This window comes from Mesoplodon mirus (assembly GCF_964341445.2).
Source record: "Mesoplodon mirus genome assembly, chromosome: 15".
Classification (NCBI taxonomy): domain Eukaryota; kingdom Metazoa; phylum Chordata; class Mammalia; order Artiodactyla; family Ziphiidae; genus Mesoplodon; species Mesoplodon mirus.
The window spans coordinates 81,820,419-81,837,252 of NC_138991.1; the positions used below are offsets into that span (position 1 = coordinate 81,820,419).

The 16,834-nt window shown below is 54.8% G+C and overlaps 2 protein-coding genes across 2 annotated transcripts in view; both read left to right on the forward strand.

The window, feature by feature from the left end:
- Positions 1-5,314, forward strand: part of ACSS1 (acyl-CoA synthetase short chain family member 1) — a 42,461-nt gene extending 37,147 nt beyond the window's left edge. The window contains exons 11-14 of the mRNA XM_082600455.1: positions 239-366; positions 483-546; positions 2,706-2,824; positions 3,797-5,314. Of these exons, the coding sequence (XP_082456581.1) occupies positions 239-366; positions 483-546; positions 2,706-2,824; positions 3,797-3,976 (491 nt within the window). The 3' untranslated portion in view covers positions 3,977-5,314. The remainder of the gene's footprint in view (positions 1-238; positions 367-482; positions 547-2,705; positions 2,825-3,796) is intronic.
- Positions 5,315-11,339: 6,025 nt separating this feature from the next.
- Positions 11,340-16,834, forward strand: part of APMAP (adipocyte plasma membrane associated protein) — a 28,545-nt gene continuing 23,050 nt past the window's right edge. Inside the window, exon 1 of the mRNA XM_082645708.1 lies at positions 11,340-11,499. Coding sequence (XP_082501834.1) covers positions 11,408-11,499 — 92 coding nt within the window. The 5' untranslated portion in view covers positions 11,340-11,407. The remainder of the gene's footprint in view (positions 11,500-16,834) is intronic.

Genomic DNA, 16,834 nt, shown 5'->3' on the forward strand with positions numbered 1-16,834 from the left:
GAGTGGGCTCCTCGTATCTCCTGCTTCCAGACGTTCGCAGCCTCCTGCTGTCTGGCAGCCCCTCTGCCCTTTACTGGCACCAGCTTAGCAGCACCGGAGAGGTGTCTCCATGGGGGGGGGTGCGTCGGCAGGGGGGCTTCGGCGCTTCCTCCTGTCCAGGGGGTGTCCCTCATGGAAGGACGGGAGCCCTGCTGGGTCCCAGTTCGGAGCTGGTGCTGAATCCCTCACGGTGGTGCAGGCTACTACTTCACAGGAGACGGGGCTTACCGAACTGAGGACGGCTACTACCAGATCACGGGGCGGATGGACGATGTCATCAACATCAGCGGCCACCGGCTGGGGACGGCGGAGATTGAGGACGCCATGGTGAGCCCACCCGGGCTCCGTGCCCTGCACCGCCACCGGCTGCCACTGCCTGGGGTCTGGGGTGGTCGTCACTGGCTGAGTCGCTGCCTCACCTCTGCATTCTCTGTCGTGCCCAGGCTGACCACCCGGCAGTGCCCGAGACCGCCGTCATCGGCTACCCCCATGACATCAAGGGAGAAGGTGTGTGTCCCCCGAGGACCCTCCTGGCCCTGGGGCCAGGGCTCCTGTAGGAGAACCAGACTCGGTGGGCGGGGGCCAGGGCTTTCTCGTGGGTCAGGCTGCTGGTTCACGTCTCTCTCAAGTGGAGATTTTGGCTGAGGAGGCTGAACTGGCACAAGTGTTAGAAAAGTCAGGACTCTGAACTGTCCTGGGTCTGCCGTCCTTTAAGGGCACTCACCCACAAGCAGTTGTGACCTGTTGGGCCCAGCTGAGCTTGGGGAGCTTCCTCCCCGTCCACAGGGCCCTGGCGGCCCTGTCAGGGACAGTGTGTGCAAATGCCCTGTGCTGCCCACACGTCCCTCACACGTGCTCCGTCACAGCGCCCCATGCCTTGCAGCGGCTCCTTGACTGGCTTGAGACTCTTTGGAGGAGTCTGACCTGTGGTTCCCCCTGCACAGCGATGGGCCAGGGGAGCACAGAGCCAGTGATCGGACTGGTCCTCACTGGGGACACACTTTGTTCCAAAGTCTGCCAGTTCCTAAGCAGTGGGTCTGGGAAGCGGGAGGGTCACCTGAGTGTTGTAATGCCAGGCATGTAGTAGTCACACTGGCCTGGCCTGGCCTGGCCTGGCGTGACCCAGACACTCTCTGACCTTATGCTGCGCTGCTGGGCAGACTGACTTCTTCTGCCCGGCTGAATGGCCTGGGCACCCTCCCTCCTGCTGTCAGGATGCACGATGACCCAGTGTCACCTGCCTCCCAGCCACGTCTGTGTGCTCTTCTTCTGTTACATACTGTCTCTAAGCCAACCTGTTGGAAAACTGAACACTTATGTAAGTGCTTTAAAAAAGCGTTTTCAGTTGCCACCGAAGGATGTGCCTGTGAGGATGTCGCCCATGATAACAGGGGCGGGGATGTGGGGGGCTGTTGGGGGTCGAGGGGATGAGACAGGACAGGTCCTCGAGTGTGCGTCTCAGGGGCCTCGGGCCACATCACGCTCCCGCCAGCAGCCCTTCCCTGCATCCTAAGCGACTCCGGCGTTGCCTGCCAGACTTTGGGGGAGGATTTGTGTATCGGGCACGATGAGGATGTGCACTTTCCTGATTTCTAATGAATATGAGCATTTGTCCACTTGTAAAACATGAACAACAGCAAAAGCTGTGGGTGTGTATTCATCCCCACTCTCCCTGTTTGCACTCGATCTGACGGAGGGGAGCCCCCAGGTCTCATGTGATTAGGACGCAGACCTGGAGAGCGACCTAAGTCCCTGCCCCGGGGGCTCATGTGCTGGAGGGGCTGGGGGAGAGGGGAGAGGCAGACGGACAGGACCAGTGGGGGTTAGGTGGTGCGCAGGGCGTGTAGATCAGGACGGGGTGGGCTCGGTGCAGGGACGGACAGGCCACTGAGCAAGGAGGCTGTGGAGAGAGGCTTGGAGGCTTGGAGGAAGGACAGTGCGGGTCAGCGGGGGAAGGACAGACCGTCCTAAGTGGCGCTGGGACAGCGATTGCTCACGTGGAGAGAAATGGAGTTGGAGTTGGGTCCGTGTGTGAGATCATCCCCGGTGGGTTAAGGAGAAACGTGCTGGACACCCGTGGGAGCCACTCTGATCCTCGCTGGAGTATTGAAAACAAAACCTGGTGTTTGTGCTAAAATACTGGTTGACCAGCGCAGCCCAACAGAACTTCCTGCCTCGACGGAGCCATTCTTCGTCCGTGCTGTCCACACGGTGGGTCCCGGCTACACGTGGCTCTCGTGACTGGGGAGCTGCATTTTACATTTAACTTACCTTTAAATAGCCACGTGGCTGGTGCCCACAGGCTGGACACGTGCCCAGAGACTATTGCCTGGGCGGGGTTTCCACACCTGTCGCACGCGGTGGAGAGTGAGTCTTCTACAGCCCACGTCACGGCTGTGTCACGGGTGTGCGGACAGAGGTGAGTCACGGCTCCAGGGTCTCTCCACACGTGCCCGCCACCCGGGGCGCTCAGAGGAGCCAGTGGAGTCACTTCCACCTTGAATGAAAATGGAAATGCCCCGGGCTGCAGCTAAAGAGACCAGCTGCCACAGGGTCACCGGCCTATGATTTAAAGACCCTTTGGATTTATGGCGATTTGTGTGAAACATGCTGCCCCGGGAGGTGGGTCGTGGTCTGATGTTCCTGAACCTCTGGTCTCCTTCCAGCTGCGTTTGCCTTCATCGTGTTGAAAGATGACGCGGGTGACGCAGACATGGTGGTGAAGGAGCTCCGGTCGGTGGTGGCCTCCAAAATCGCCAAGTACGCGGTGCCCGACCAGGTCCTGGTGAGTGGACACGCCTCAGGGGCCACAGCAATGCTCCTCCTCGCTTCCCACCATTGACGGGGGACGGTGACAGGAGGTGGGCAAGGGCGGTGGGCTGCTGCGTCCTCAGATGGAGGGAGACACAGCCACCTGCGCAGGGACTGGGCTGGGCTGTGGAGCATCGTGGATTGTAAACAGAGGCCTGGAGTGGGACCAGAGGTCCCCGGGACGGTGAGGAGACACTGCCAGACCCTGCCTGGGAGCCTGTGCTGGGGTCAGTTTCAAGGAGGAACTGGGCCACCTTCTCAGCCCTGCTGGCTTTTCACTCCTTCCTTGGCTGGGAGCTGGGCCTCGGTGGCAGGAGGGCCCAGCTTCACTCGGTGCCATACAAGGTCAGACTGTCGGCCTGGTGACCAGAGCTTCATCTGAACTCCCCGTAAGTTAACTGGACTCTTGCAAAAGACAGGCCACTGTTACAGGCCCCAAACGCAGCCCTTAACATATCGCCTTGACGTTGGATGCCTGTAGTTGGAAAATGTCAAAGGCTAAGTTTCAAACACTAAGCAAGACATTTTCCTCTTGAGTACCCCTTGCTTCTTATGTTAGAAAAAGCCAACTACAGCCCCGGCTGGGGGAGGAGACAAGGTGCCCAGAGAATGCCTGGCTCTGCTGCCACCTGGGAGCCCCCCAGTGTAGTGGGCACGAGAAACGCATGTCGGCAGAGAGGTCCACCTGGGTAGGGGAGAGCCTCCTGGTGGAGGCTCAACTAAACCCCTGACCATGGCTGATTTCAGCTTTAGGTCCAGATGGAGGATAAAAGCAGAGGCCAGGGCCCCGCTCTTCTCTGGGGTGGGCTGCACGTCAGCCATTCCTGTCAGGTCCCCGGAGACGGGCGTCCTCCCTTGAGCAGTACCCTCCTCATCTCAACGCCATCGGATATAGGCTGGGAGTCTGGGCACCACCCAAAGTCTAATGCTGCGCCTTCCCTGCCAGGTAGTGAAACGTCTTCCAAAAACGCGGTCTGGAAAAGTCATGAGGAGGCTTCTGAGGAAGATCGTCACAGGCAGAGCTCAGGACCTGGGGGACACCACCACACTGGAGGACCCCGCTGTCATCACGGAGATACTGAGCGCCTACCAGGAGTACAAAGACAAGTGGGGGGCCGCCCAGTGACGATGGCTCTGCCGAGACCCCGAGCCAGGCCCCGAATTTACGCTCCTAGAACACAGCTTCCGAGTCGGCTTGTTCCTAGACGCCCCAGCGGAACCCATGTTGCCCTCCACACGAAGCCCCAAGTCCCTGCCTTCCCTCTACGTGGGGACCCATGACAGGTCCTCACACAAGGTGAGCTTTCTCCCACTTGCCCTGAATTGGTTTCCCGGTGAAAAGTCCGTCACTTCCGTTCCCGAGTCTTCCCGACAGCACAGGGAGGTGGAGCCCCTGTGCCTGCTCAGGTGACTGGAAACTATAAGCAGTCATGTTTCCTCCAGGTGTTTCTAGAAACGAAAGGTGGAAATTTTATTTTTATACTTTTATATATTAGAAGAAAAATGGTGCAAACACATATGTGCAATGTGTGGTTTACTTGTACACACTCTTCTTAACACTTACGAAAAGCTCCTTCTTTGCCTCTGCTCTTGGGGAAATGTGGAGGCTTGGAGGGTGCACTTTTGGGTACCGTTTGGCCTACTTGAAATCCGAATGGAAATGTTTGTGCCTCCGTCTGAACACAGCCATCTTGAAATCTCTCAAGCCCACAGCATCTGTTTTTGGTGTATGTTTCCACTTCTCTTGGTTTGTGTGTGATGAAACCTAACTGCTAAAAGCACCTGTGGGGATGGGCTCACTTTTCAGCTCTGAAGGGCTCCGGTCACATGTTGTTCTGCAGCTTGCAGTCTGGAAACATTCCCCTCCCCCCGGCCTTGGACACTCAGCAGCCAGTTGATGCGCTCCGTGCCTAGGGCTGTTCAGGGAAGCCAGGGACTCAGTAATGCAGCCGGAACTGGGTCCCTGAAAACTGCCCTACCGCCCTACTCTGAGCCAGGTCTCTCCCTTTTCCAATGTGCCTTGGGTTCTCTGGACCTAGCAAGACAACGTCGACCATTAGGTTGCAAAGTGCCTATTGATAGCCAAGCATGAGAGGGACCACTTGTGGAGTGCTGGGAGGGTGGCCTGCTGAGCTGGGTCCTGGAGGACAGGGAGGGCTGCCTCAACCTGCACCCCCCAGAGGGCGGTACCCTGCAGCTGTGCAGGTGTTCACGGGGACCTGGAGTGCTCAATACCCGCCATACGTGGCTGTGCTGGCCTCTCGGTGACAAGGTGAGGACGGGTGGCCTTGGCTGTAGCACACAGATTGGCAGCTCTCACCGCCTGTACCGGTAGCAGTTTGCTGGACTTGGCGGATTATGGTTAGGGCGCTACTTATGAAATAACAGCTATAAACTGGGACAGTGACCAGTGCCTCAAAATGATCTGCAGGGCTGTTCAAATAAAGCTTTATTTTGTTCATTCTCTTCTTTTTTTGTGGTGATGTTTTTTGATCAAATAATGCTATTTTTTGTTGTTGAATATAATCCTTGGAACAAAACTGGAAGAGACCTATTCACTCAAAAGAGAACACTTAAAAAATTCACTGTCTTATGGGGAGGAAATACACAACAAGCGCTCACCTATCTTAGACTGTTATTTGGTAGACTTACCTGTCTCTAGGCCACTGTGCTGGCCAATCACTAATCACAGGTAGCTAGTTAGATATAAGTAAAAAAGCCAATAAAATAAAATACTTAGTCCCTTGGTGGCAGTGGCCATAGTTAAATACTCAGGTGCCACATGGCCAGGAGCTACCACACTGGACGACACAAGACCCCCTTGTCACATGGAACCCTGGCCGTGGGTGCTGGTCTAGAGTACAGAGAACAAGGATGCAAAACCACAACTAGGAAGCGCTGCCCTTGCAGACCCCACAGGTGAGCAGCTCAGCCTGCCTGAGACCCAGCCCCTGCCCAGGGGTGGGCTGGGTTTCTGTGTCCTTCAGTGGATGAGATGCAGGCTTTAGAGAACGCACTGAACTGGTGCCCTGAGAGGTGGGACAAGAAATGCTCCTCCAGAGCAGGAGCTGGACTGTCCCGGGGAGAGTGTCCATCCCGAGCCCCAGGTGTGGGGAGGGAGGCTGTGGAGGATGCTGAATTTACAAAGGCGGCTCACCGGGGAACAACCCAGATCTGCACCTCTGGATGCCTGGGAAGTCACAGCAGGACTTTCCTCTTATCAGAATAGTCTGGCCCAGGGCAGGGCAGCAGGAGAGGTTTATAGAAGCTTTTAACAAGTTCAATTGCGCAGCACCCCCCTTCTGGTGAAGCCACCCTGATCTTGTCTCCTGGCTGCTGGGGGCTTGTGAAGGTCATTCCCAGCATCACAGTCCCTGGCCATGTGATGCATCAGGCCACTAAGAGAGGACAGGACGCGGAGGTGAGCCTCGAGCAGGGCCTGCCTGGGGCCCAGCTGCCCCTGCCCACCCCGGCCCCAGGCTTCACTTCCTGCTTCGGATCTTCTGTCAAGGCTGAAAAGTCCTGACAAAGACCCAACTCGGAGTGGCCAAGAAGCAGAATGCAGAGCAGAGACGGATGTCGGATGGTGTGGAAGCAGCGAAGGGACCAGGCGGAACTCAGAGACCGTCGTCATCTGACCGCACATTTACCTAAGGGTAAATCTCGACGTGATTCAGGCACATGCCGGTCCCGGCTCACCCACGGCTGCTGAGCTTGTGGTGCAGGAAAGGTAGTGTGAATTCTCACCCCGCTGCCTTGGCCTGACTCGAGTGAAATTAACTCGAGTCCTCGCAGACTGACCTGCCCCCACCTCCAGCCCTCACGATACCCAATGTCGGAACAGAAATGCTTCTGCTGCCGAGCACAGTGGGCAAGGGGGCCCTGCCCGGTGCTCCACTGCCCAGCCCACTTCATTCCCACGGCGCCTCCTGAGCAGACACTTGGCCCCACTTGGTAGAGGAGGCGGGAAGGTGGCGGAGCTGGGTTTGGATGGAGCTGACACCATCTTTGAGACCCATGCTCAGATCCCCTCCTGGGAGAGCTTAGGGGAACATCTACATTTAATTTAATTTTATAATTTTTAAGGCATCTTACCGTTGGCCTCTGTATTGGTCTCTGGGCCGGGGACAGCGGCACCCAGGTGCAGGCCCAGAGAAAGCCTTCCCAGAGGTGGTGACTCTGGGGTGGGGGTGGGGGTAGGAGGCAGGGTGGTGACCTCCAATCTGAGTTAGAGGCTTTTCCTTCATCACTGGGAATTTCTGCTGTGTAACAGGGTGAAACCAAGCAAACAGATCCTTTCTGGTCTGTGAAAACCATTTGTCTTTGGTTCCACAGAATTATTTTTCACTGACTTGTTTTTATTTATCCTGCCTGGGCTCTATAGGGCTTCTTGGGTCTGTGGCTTGACGTCCACCTGAATCAATTTTGGGAATATCTCCATCATTCATTATATCTTTAAATAGAGTTTTTGTCATTCTCGCTTCTTTTCTGAGGACGCAGACATCCCATATGTTGGAACTTCTCATGTTCTGGTCTCTCTTCCTGCCTTGGTCTCGACTGCCCTGAAAGCAGAGCCTGAGATAAAGGCTTCTATGCAGCCCTCCCTGTTCTTACTTAGGAATGTGATTCCAGGAACAAGTGTGAGGGATGGGTGAGAAACAGGGAAGGAGGGAAACTAACGCCGTGGCAACCGTTGCCGACCTCGCAGGACTCACGAGGAATCCTATACATGTGTCTCGGAACTGGCTGGCCTCTCAACTTCCTCCTCTGGACCTGCGAATGCACTCGGGGAAAAAGTGGCTCCCGACCCTGGGCTCACCTTCCTGGGCCTCTTCTGTCCTTTCTGTTACCTGATCACCATGCTGGGCTTGCCAGTGTCTTCACGCGGATGTTTCAAGCATTTTGTTCATCATTGTTCTCACTGCCAGTGTGAATCTCAGTTATCTAATCTGCCGTCACACGAACAGAAAGTCATGCATAATGTTCCTTAAATGTGAAAGGTTCTCAATTCCAACATCCACTTCGCCCAAGCATTTCCCATAAGTGACTGAGGCCCTTTACCTATTACTTTGTACTTGTTTGTTCCCTCCCAGTATAACGCAAGTATCTCCCCATCTTATTCCTTGTATTGATTGCATATGGCAAACCACTGAATTTGAGCGTTTGTTTAACCATTATTAATGGACACCTGAGGTGATTCCAATTTGTCTACATTAGAAACAAGACTGAAATGGACATCCATGCCCATCTTTGCACCATGGGATCAAAAGGAATGCTCGGCCCCTGCAATGAGGTGAATGTCTGCCCCCCTCCCCTCCTATTCACATGTTGAAATCCTATCTTTCAAGGTGATGGTGTCAGGATGTGGTGTCTTTGGGAGGTTGGGGTCTGGGAATCTGGACTTTCAACAATTCCCAGGTGTTTTGCACAGTTGGCCAGGCCCTGGTCCAGTTTTGGGGATCACTGATCAAGCCCAGCACTAAATGCATTTCCTTCTATTTCAATTTAAGAAAGTGATCTGGACAAAGACAGCTTTCAAACTAGTTAACAGCTTTCTTTCAGACATTTTTTGGGGATGAAATATAACAAACATATATAGAAAGATATATAAAACATAAATGTACAGCTTAACAAACTGACATAAACAAACACCCAGGTAACGCCCGTCAAGGTCATGATAGGAAACATTGCCTGGATGTGGGAAGCCACCCAGCCCGTTCCTCATCATAATCTGTGTTCCCCCTGACAAGTCACAGCCCCTCCGGTCCCAAGCCCTCAGGGTCATGCCTGAGTCCCCCCAGCCCCTCGTGGCGCAGAGCTGCCTGTCCCATGTTTCCCGCAGGCAGTCTCCGAGGCTCCCAAAGCAAAGCGGTGGTGGGGTGATTCTCTTGGTCTCCAATCTTAGGGACACTGGACTCAGACCCCTGTCTCCCCCAAACTGGAATGCTGTATATATGTCTCTATTTCTTATTTCTTCTCTAAGCAGTGATGCTCAACTTCGCCTTTTAAAAGTGTCTGGGGAGGGACTTCCCTGGTAGTAAAGAATCCGCCTTCTAATGCAGGGGAAGAAGGTTCAATCCCTGGTCGGGGAACTAAGATCCCACATGCCGCGCGCCTCAACTAGAGAGCCCGCGCGCCTCAACTAGAGAGCCTGCATGCTCTGGAGCCCGTGCACCACAACTAGAGGGAAGCCCGCGCGCCTCAGTGAAAGATCTCACATGCCGCAATGAAGATCCTGCGTGCTGCAACTAAGACCCAACGCAGCCAAAAAAAAAAAAAAAAAGAAAAAAAAAAGAAAAAGTGTCTGGGGACCCTTTAAAACTACCCATGCCCAAGCCACACCCCAGACCGATTGCATTGGAATTTCTGGGATAGGACTGAGGCATCAGGATATTTCAAAGCTTCCTGGATGATTCTAACATGCAGCTAAAGCTGAGAACCCCTGTCTTTAACAGTGACAGTATCCTGGGGCAACACGAATCAGTGACCAGCTGGGGCACTTGCCACTGCTGCCTGGCAAACGTGTTTATTTTCACCCTCATGTCAGGCCTTTCAGTCCAGTTGCTGACACTGTGAAGGCCTCAAGACTCTGATGATGGCGTCTAACCCCTGGGACGGTCCTCCTGGCACAGGTGACTTAAAAACAAGTGGCTGGGAAGCAGCACCGCTGGAACAGGCTCAGGGTGAGGGGAGTGGGTTCTGGTTGGTCTAACCCATGGGACACTTGGTAAGGCCTGGAGACATTACTGATTATCATGACTAGGTGGGATGCTGCTGGCATCTAGTGGGTGGAGGCCAGGGATGCTGTTAAACATCCTACAGTGCACAGGACAGCTCCCCACCCTCTCCCTTCCCTCCAGGGAATTATCTGGCCCAAACTGTCAACACCACTGAGGTTGAGGGACCTGATCTAACCAATCATAGTGGCCCCACCCCCCTGCCAGGAACGGGGTGTTAGCTATGCTGGAGGGTGGGTGGGGGGACTGAGAAGGAAAGAAACCACAGCTAGCAAAGTGGGCCTGACCATGACACGCAAACAGAAAAACAGGACTAAACCATGCCGTGCAACACACGTGACTCTGCTCATGCAGAGTACGTGCTCCAAGACAAAACCACCGACCCCTCCAGTGGCTCTCCTGATTACAAATTCGGACCCATCCTTGCCAAGACCATCTATGGCCAACTACAGCGCCACACCCCTCGAGGACCCTTCCATAACACTCCTGTTTTGAGGAGACTCACGTGTCCTCTGGTGCATTCCTTTGCTGCAGCAAGTTGAATAAACCTTTTATTATTTTCTTGTACAGCCATGTTCCTGGCTGTTTTCAGTTGCCATGGAACACAAATAACTCCAGTGAAAGTGCCTTAGACACAAGGAAGATGTCCTGCTTGTGAAATTAGGGGGAGGATTTTCAGCAAATGAAGTGGGTCCTGAGTGATAAAGCCGGTCTGACCAAGTGGAGGTGAAGGAAAGCATTATCACAGAGAGAAGCAACAATAAGAACCAAGGCAGGGAGGCGCAGAATTAGAAATAGCAAGCAATCCTGAGTGTGTGAAACACAGGATTCAGGGCAGGGATATTCCAGACAGGCAGGAAGGGGCCGACCATGCAGCGCTGTTAAAACCATCCCTGGCAGAGCAGCTGTACTGGCTGCATCCCGCGCGGAATGAAGTAAGATGCTGCCAAGGCCTGAACTATAATCCGGGGCCCTGCCGACCTGGATTCACACAAGGAATCTTCATTCCCCCACGCTGGGTCTTCCGAGCTTTTCTTGGAGACAGCTGGGTGGGAGTCCGGTGCCCTCGAGCACCCAGAAAGGCCGTGGCACACTGGCCTGGGGACCGCCTTGCCTAGTAGCAAGAAAATCGATTCTCAGGGTTTCATTTTGAGTGGCCTTTTCTGGAGACGCTGCACAGTAACAGGAGCCGGTTTCCTCTGCCAGGAAAGCCTCCTCCCAGTGTCTTCCCATACAACTTTAGCTGCGTCATCTGCTGGACGCCCTTACGAGCCCGTTGGTCTCCTTAGGCAAAATTCCTCATTAAAACACCAAAGTGTCTCACGACGACCGGCTAGAGTCGGCTCTTCCGGGAGGAGATCGCGCGGGTCCGTCGGCGGGCGCGGCCCTCGGCTTGTCCGCCGCTCCTGGCGACAGCTCCGTCCACACGCTTACAAACCGCCGAACGTCGCTGTGACCGACACAACGGCGAACACGGCCGGCTGCCCTTTTCCGGCGCGTTTTCCGCTTAACCCCATCGGTTAGGAAACGGCCACGGGATTCTTCGTGGGCCCCGCCTCGAGGTCAGACCGGACGTGAAAGGCTGGGACGGCGGGCGAGGACGCGGCGATGCAGACACCGGAAGCCGCTGCCGGGATGGCTCGCTGGCTCGCACCCGCTGGGAAGCGCCTTGCAGCAATTCCCGCCCCGGCAGCCAGAAGGGGCGGGGCTCCAGTCACTTCCGCGCGCGGCCAAGGAGGGAGGCGGGGCCTGTTCGTCACTTCCGCGCGCCGGGCTGTAGGTAGGGGGAACGGCGCTCAGGCAGCAGGCGCACGGGCGCCATGAGCGAGGCGGATGGGCTGCGGCAGCGCCGGCCCGTGCGGCCGCAGGTCGTCACGGACGATGCCCGGGTCCCGGAGGCCAAGGGCGGCAGGTAGGCCGGGCCCGGAGCGGGACCGCGACCCCGAGGCGGTGACAGCGGCGAGCGCCTCGTTTAGTCCCCGGGGGCTTCGCTTCACGGGAGGAAGTGGGCTCTCGCCGCGCGGTGCACCTGCGGCCCTTCGGTCATTGCCCGGCTCCCGGGCCCCCCTTGCCCCGGCCCGGCCGCACTTTCCCGTGGGGACGTCTGCGGAGCAGCCCGGGGCGCGCGGAGAGGGCCTCCGCACCTGCCTTTCTTGCCGCGCCTTCAGGAAGAGCGCGGAGCCGAAGGGACGTTGTTGGGCAGGTTTTGTGAGGGTCCAGGCTTGCACATTTTCCTGGTAGGGACGGAGATGCATAGAGACCTTCCGGAATTTAAATATACTTTGCTTTGTTAGCTAAAAACTGAAGCATAAGCCTTTAAAATTCTTAAAGTTCTCCTCTTAACTTTATGCTCTGAGTGTCCTAACTTTGGATTTTTAGGAAGAACCAAGAGGCCCCACACAGACCAAGCTCAAAGTGTGGAACTGATTGACTTATATGTTGATAGAAAGATTGGGAATATTTCTTGGAGTGCCAGCGGGTGTGGTACATACTGAATGCGGGGCAGCTTTTGCCGAGAGAGACCGAATTTATTCCCTGATGATAATGAGAGGAACACATTTGAAGAAGAGACATAGCAGAGAGGAGCGTTTGGGCTCTAGAAAGGAGATTCATGGAGAGTTTTTAATAATATGTCTCGAGGTCAGTGGAAAGGTTGGATTTATGTTTCGTATATAGTCCTTACTGTAGGGTGATCAGCTATCCTGGTTTGTCCTGGACTTTAGGACGTGGGACTCTAAGTGCTGACCCTGGGCAAACCAGGATAGGTTGGACACCTTTTTGACTGTGGGTGTTGTGCAATCATCTGGTGATGACTTAGGAGCCTTTAGAGCACACGTGATCGGACTGGCAGTGCTGTGCTCCAGAAACTGTGCCAACACCGAGTCTCTACACACTCATGCCCAGGAGACCAGGAAGCAGCCGGCCTGGGTCTGTCTGGAGGTGCAGGGCATAGAGTGCCCGAGGGCACTCGTTCGATGGGCCCAACTCTCAGCTGGGCTCCCCCAGGCACTCCAGGCCCCAGGGCAGGGGGCAGAGTTAATTCAACTGTTTTTCAGTTTCTCTGGGGGTTTCTTCCTTAATGGTAGGGTTAATTGAATGTTCCAAAGCTCTCACCTGTTGCTGGTCTTACCCTGGGTGCCTTTTGCACTGTGTTGATTTAAGACATTTTCTTGGCTTTCCTGTGTTTCCCTCTTTCTCTTCTTTGCTCTTCTTCTGTATCTTTGTAACAGTCTCTTTCCCGTCACCCACTTTCTTTCGTATGTGTATATTGTAATTCTTTAGTTCTTTCTTATTTTTATCATGCAGTTCTTCTCTATTTTTCACTTCTTTTGTGGTGGTTTCTAGTAGTTCATCTGATTGTCATCTTGGATTACCTTAAAAGTTGAGGGTTCACCTTAAGACGGGAAAACGTTGTGTATAATGGGTGAAGTAAAGGAATCTGAAGGAAGTAGAAACGTGATGATGATAGAGTAAACTTTAGACGTGCTGAACAGAATAAAGGAAGCCTCGAAGGACATACTGTTCAGTTAACAGAACAGGACAATAGATTTCGGTGGACAGGACACTGAACGATACCTTGCTCAGTCTCCTGACTCTTGGCATGAAAGGTGGCATTAGCTCTGTTTTCCTGGTGAGGTCGTTGAGGTCTCTGTGAGTGACGTGGTTTATGTAAAGTTACAGAGGAATGGAGTCACAAGTGACATGAAAACGAATGAAGGAGAGAATTGGCCGCTGGGCCATGAGAAGCATTGAGAAGAGTTGTGTGTGACTCTCAGGTTCCAGGTATACTTGGCACCTTGGGTTCCAGTCTCCCCTGGATTTGGGCCTAACAGGTTTTCCATAAAAATCACAGGTCTTTTTTTTTTTTCTTTTGCGGTACGTGGGCCTCTCACTGTTGTGGCCTCTCCCATTGCGGAGCACAGGCTCCGGACACGCAGGCTCAGCGTCCATGGCCCACGGGCCCAGCCGCTCCGCGGCATATGGGATCCTCCCAGACCGGGGCACGAACCCGTGTCCCCTGCATCGGCAGGCGGACTCTCAACCACTGCGCCACCAGGGAAGCCCCACAGGTCTTTTTTGATCTCACTGAATCTGTTGGTCAGGACTTCTGTCCGGGACTCAAGGCCCTGATGTCCTGTGTGCAGAAGGGGTTAGAGCATGCCCTCTGCCGCATTTGGCTGGTGCCGCAACAGGATTCTGTAAGTCGTGGCTGAGCCGAGGGTAGTCGTCAAATCCTGTCGCATCACTGTGATCGCTCTCTTGCCTTAGAGACTGTAGGAGGTTTCAGGGTGCAGGTGTAGAGGTTGGGGCAAACAAGTCGGTCTCCCAGGTGGCACCTGGGAGGGAAGTTGCTGGCCTTCTGGGATGTGTCAGCCCAGATTGGGAAGGAGAGTAGGATGGGTACGTGCAGCGCTTTGTCGGTGAAAACGGTACGGATGAGTGCGGGGTCCTTTATTGGAGTGGACGCAGGGCAGGTGTGCGGTGGGGGCAGCCGTGCAGGAGAGGCAGAACTGTGGCTGACTGTGAGTTCACAGGAGCTGGCAGTGAGGTGGGCCTGCCAGAGAGTTAATGAACCTTGGGCCAAAATAACCATGTGCCCAGAGCCTGGGTGGGAAGCCCTCCGACCTCACCCCCAGGACCTGTGCGCCCAGCAGTTACAGGCTCCGTGCCCAGGGGAGTGCAGCTCTCGCCTGTGCTGAGAGCTCGTTGAGTCCTGTGTTTCCTCGGCTGCATGGCTCTGCTCAGTGGTTTCTCCTGAGGTTTCTGGGCAGAGCTCATGGGTTTCGAGCCCTCCCCACCCTCTGCCCGACCTGCTGTACTGTTCCCCTGTGTGCTTGTCACTCCCTGGTGGGCCGTGTTTACACCAGGATGCACGGAGGGCGGGAACTTGATGGGGCCTGGCATGCCTGCCGTGTGTGGAGGTGGTCATTAAATGCTTGTGGGCTCCCAGGTGGTGCTGTCTGATGTGGCAGCCACTTGGCCACATGTAGCTACTTAAGTCTAAATTAATTAAAATGAACCAAAATTAAAACTTCAGTCCCTTTTTGGTGTTACGTAGCGGGTTTGAGGGATGCTGGGGCTGATGAAGGAAAGTGATGTGACTGTGGGGTGGCGGCAGCCACGTGAGCTTCGTGGGTAACACTGACGGGTTTGCGTGTGGGGGAATCTCACGGGGGAGGGGATGAGAGAGGCTCCTGGGTCAAGGCAGGTGGTCAGAGAGCTCCAAGGGCAGGAGTGGGGTGGGAGTGGCGAGGCTGTTTTATCGATGGGTAATAGCTGTCTGGTGAGGTTTCACAGAGAATGCAAAGCAGGAAGGCTCTAAATGGCTAATATTTTGTTTGGGCTATTTTTAAAGTGATTGGATATGTAAAGTTGGAGTTTGGCGCTGATGGGCCTTTTGAGCTAATGTGTCTCAGCCTGCAGTGAGGAAGTAAACAGCCTGGGGCCGAGCTGCTGTTTCTAAATAAAACTTGACCCTGTGCAGAACTTTCCAAAGGGGCTGGCCGGCGGTCAGCCAGGGTGTTGATGGACTTCGTTCACTGGGGAGGGGTTTGGATCAGGTCAGCGGTGTCCGGCCGCACATCAGACACAACTGGGGTCCTTGAACCTGCCAGACAGAATCTTGGGCCTTGTTTACAGGTGCCCCCTTCAGGAGCACTGGGCTTGGTGGCCTCCAAGTTCTTCTCCAGTTCTTTATACTCTGATTGTAAGAGGGGGCTGGCTGGGTCCCAGGCAAGGATGGGCCGTGTGGACACAGGCCTTTGTCTGAGTTCCGGCCGCCTTTCTAGCTGTATGCAGTTGCCTTCTGTCCTGGCTGGACTCCTCGTTTTCCCCGTCGTAGGAAGGGGCAACCAGGTCTTCAAGCACGCTGCCACCGGCTCTAAATCACATTCCTAAATTAAGATTTTCAAATGTACGCAACAGTGTAGAAAAGGAGAGTTAACAACATAGAGTCCGAGCCAGATGGGAAGGATCTGTTTTATGTGGAATCGTGTTCGGCAAGGAAAAGGGAAAGGGGCGCTTTGGCCAGTGTCACCATTTTCGTCTGTGAGTTTGCACAAGGCAGCTTCCCCTGAGGAGCAGGGGCCGGGGGTAGGGGGATTACATCAGCCCCCTTTGCAGGATGGCCCGTCCTTCTTTGTGGGGGCCCTGCAGAAGGAAGGGTCTGTGCGGTGCCGTGTGGCCCGCCCTTTGGGACTCCACTGTTAAAGGAACCGCAGGACCAAATCATTCCTGCCCTGCGCCCTTGCAGATGCCCTCTTGCTGTGCAGACACTGGCTGTGGCCACCACGCTGACAGACTGGGCACCGAATCAGTGATGCATGTCCCAGCCTGTGGACGGGCGGTTTGCAGAGTTGGTCACTGACTTTGTTTACTTTCTTGACATCTTTGTTGAGATGTAATTCACACACCATCATTCACCAGTTTAGAATGTCCAATTCAGGGGTTTTTAGTTTATTCAGAGAGATTTGCAACAGTCATCACAGTCTAAGTTAGGAATATTTTCATCACCCGTTAACTTTTTTTGAGATGAAATTCACATAAAATAAAGGGAAACACCTCAGAGTGTACAGTTCAGTGATGTTTAGTGTTGGGCAACCACCACTGTGGTTTCAAAACTTTTCCTCATCCTATGAAACTCCTTGTTCCCATTAAGTAATCACCCCCTGTCTCCCCTCCCACCAAGTGTCCGTTAGCAGACGAGCGGATAAACGTTGGTGGTGTTGAGCTGCAGAGGGCAGGAGGTGCGGACACGTGCTGCAGCTTGGATGAAGCTGGACACGTCGTGCTGAGCGCAGGGAGAGGCTCACAGAGGCCACACCGGTAGCTCCATTTACCCGCAACGCCCGGAAGGGCAGACACAGTCAGCTTGTGCAGTGTTTCAAACGCTACTCCAGGCTCCAGGTCCAGGCGTCTCCTCCTGTCCTTGGCAGGTGGCGTTGCTAGCAGGGACTGTGGGCTTGGGGTCAGACCTGGCCCTCGGTCTCGTCCTTCTGGCAGTGGGCCGTGCGCCGGCCACCGTGCCCCATCCGCTTCCCTTGTCCTGGAGCAGACGGTCCAGTTCCGCCCGGTCACCCTCCTGAGCACGTTGCATGGCACCTCTTGTTTTCACCGTCTTTGTCATCACCCTTTTGGGGGCCCTTGCTCCTTGCCCCTCGCAGGACTCTCAGGTCGTGCCTGCCTGCTGTGTTGTCTGGTGGTCAGTGCTGATCTGTGCCACGTGTGCACTGCATGTTCTCTGTTCT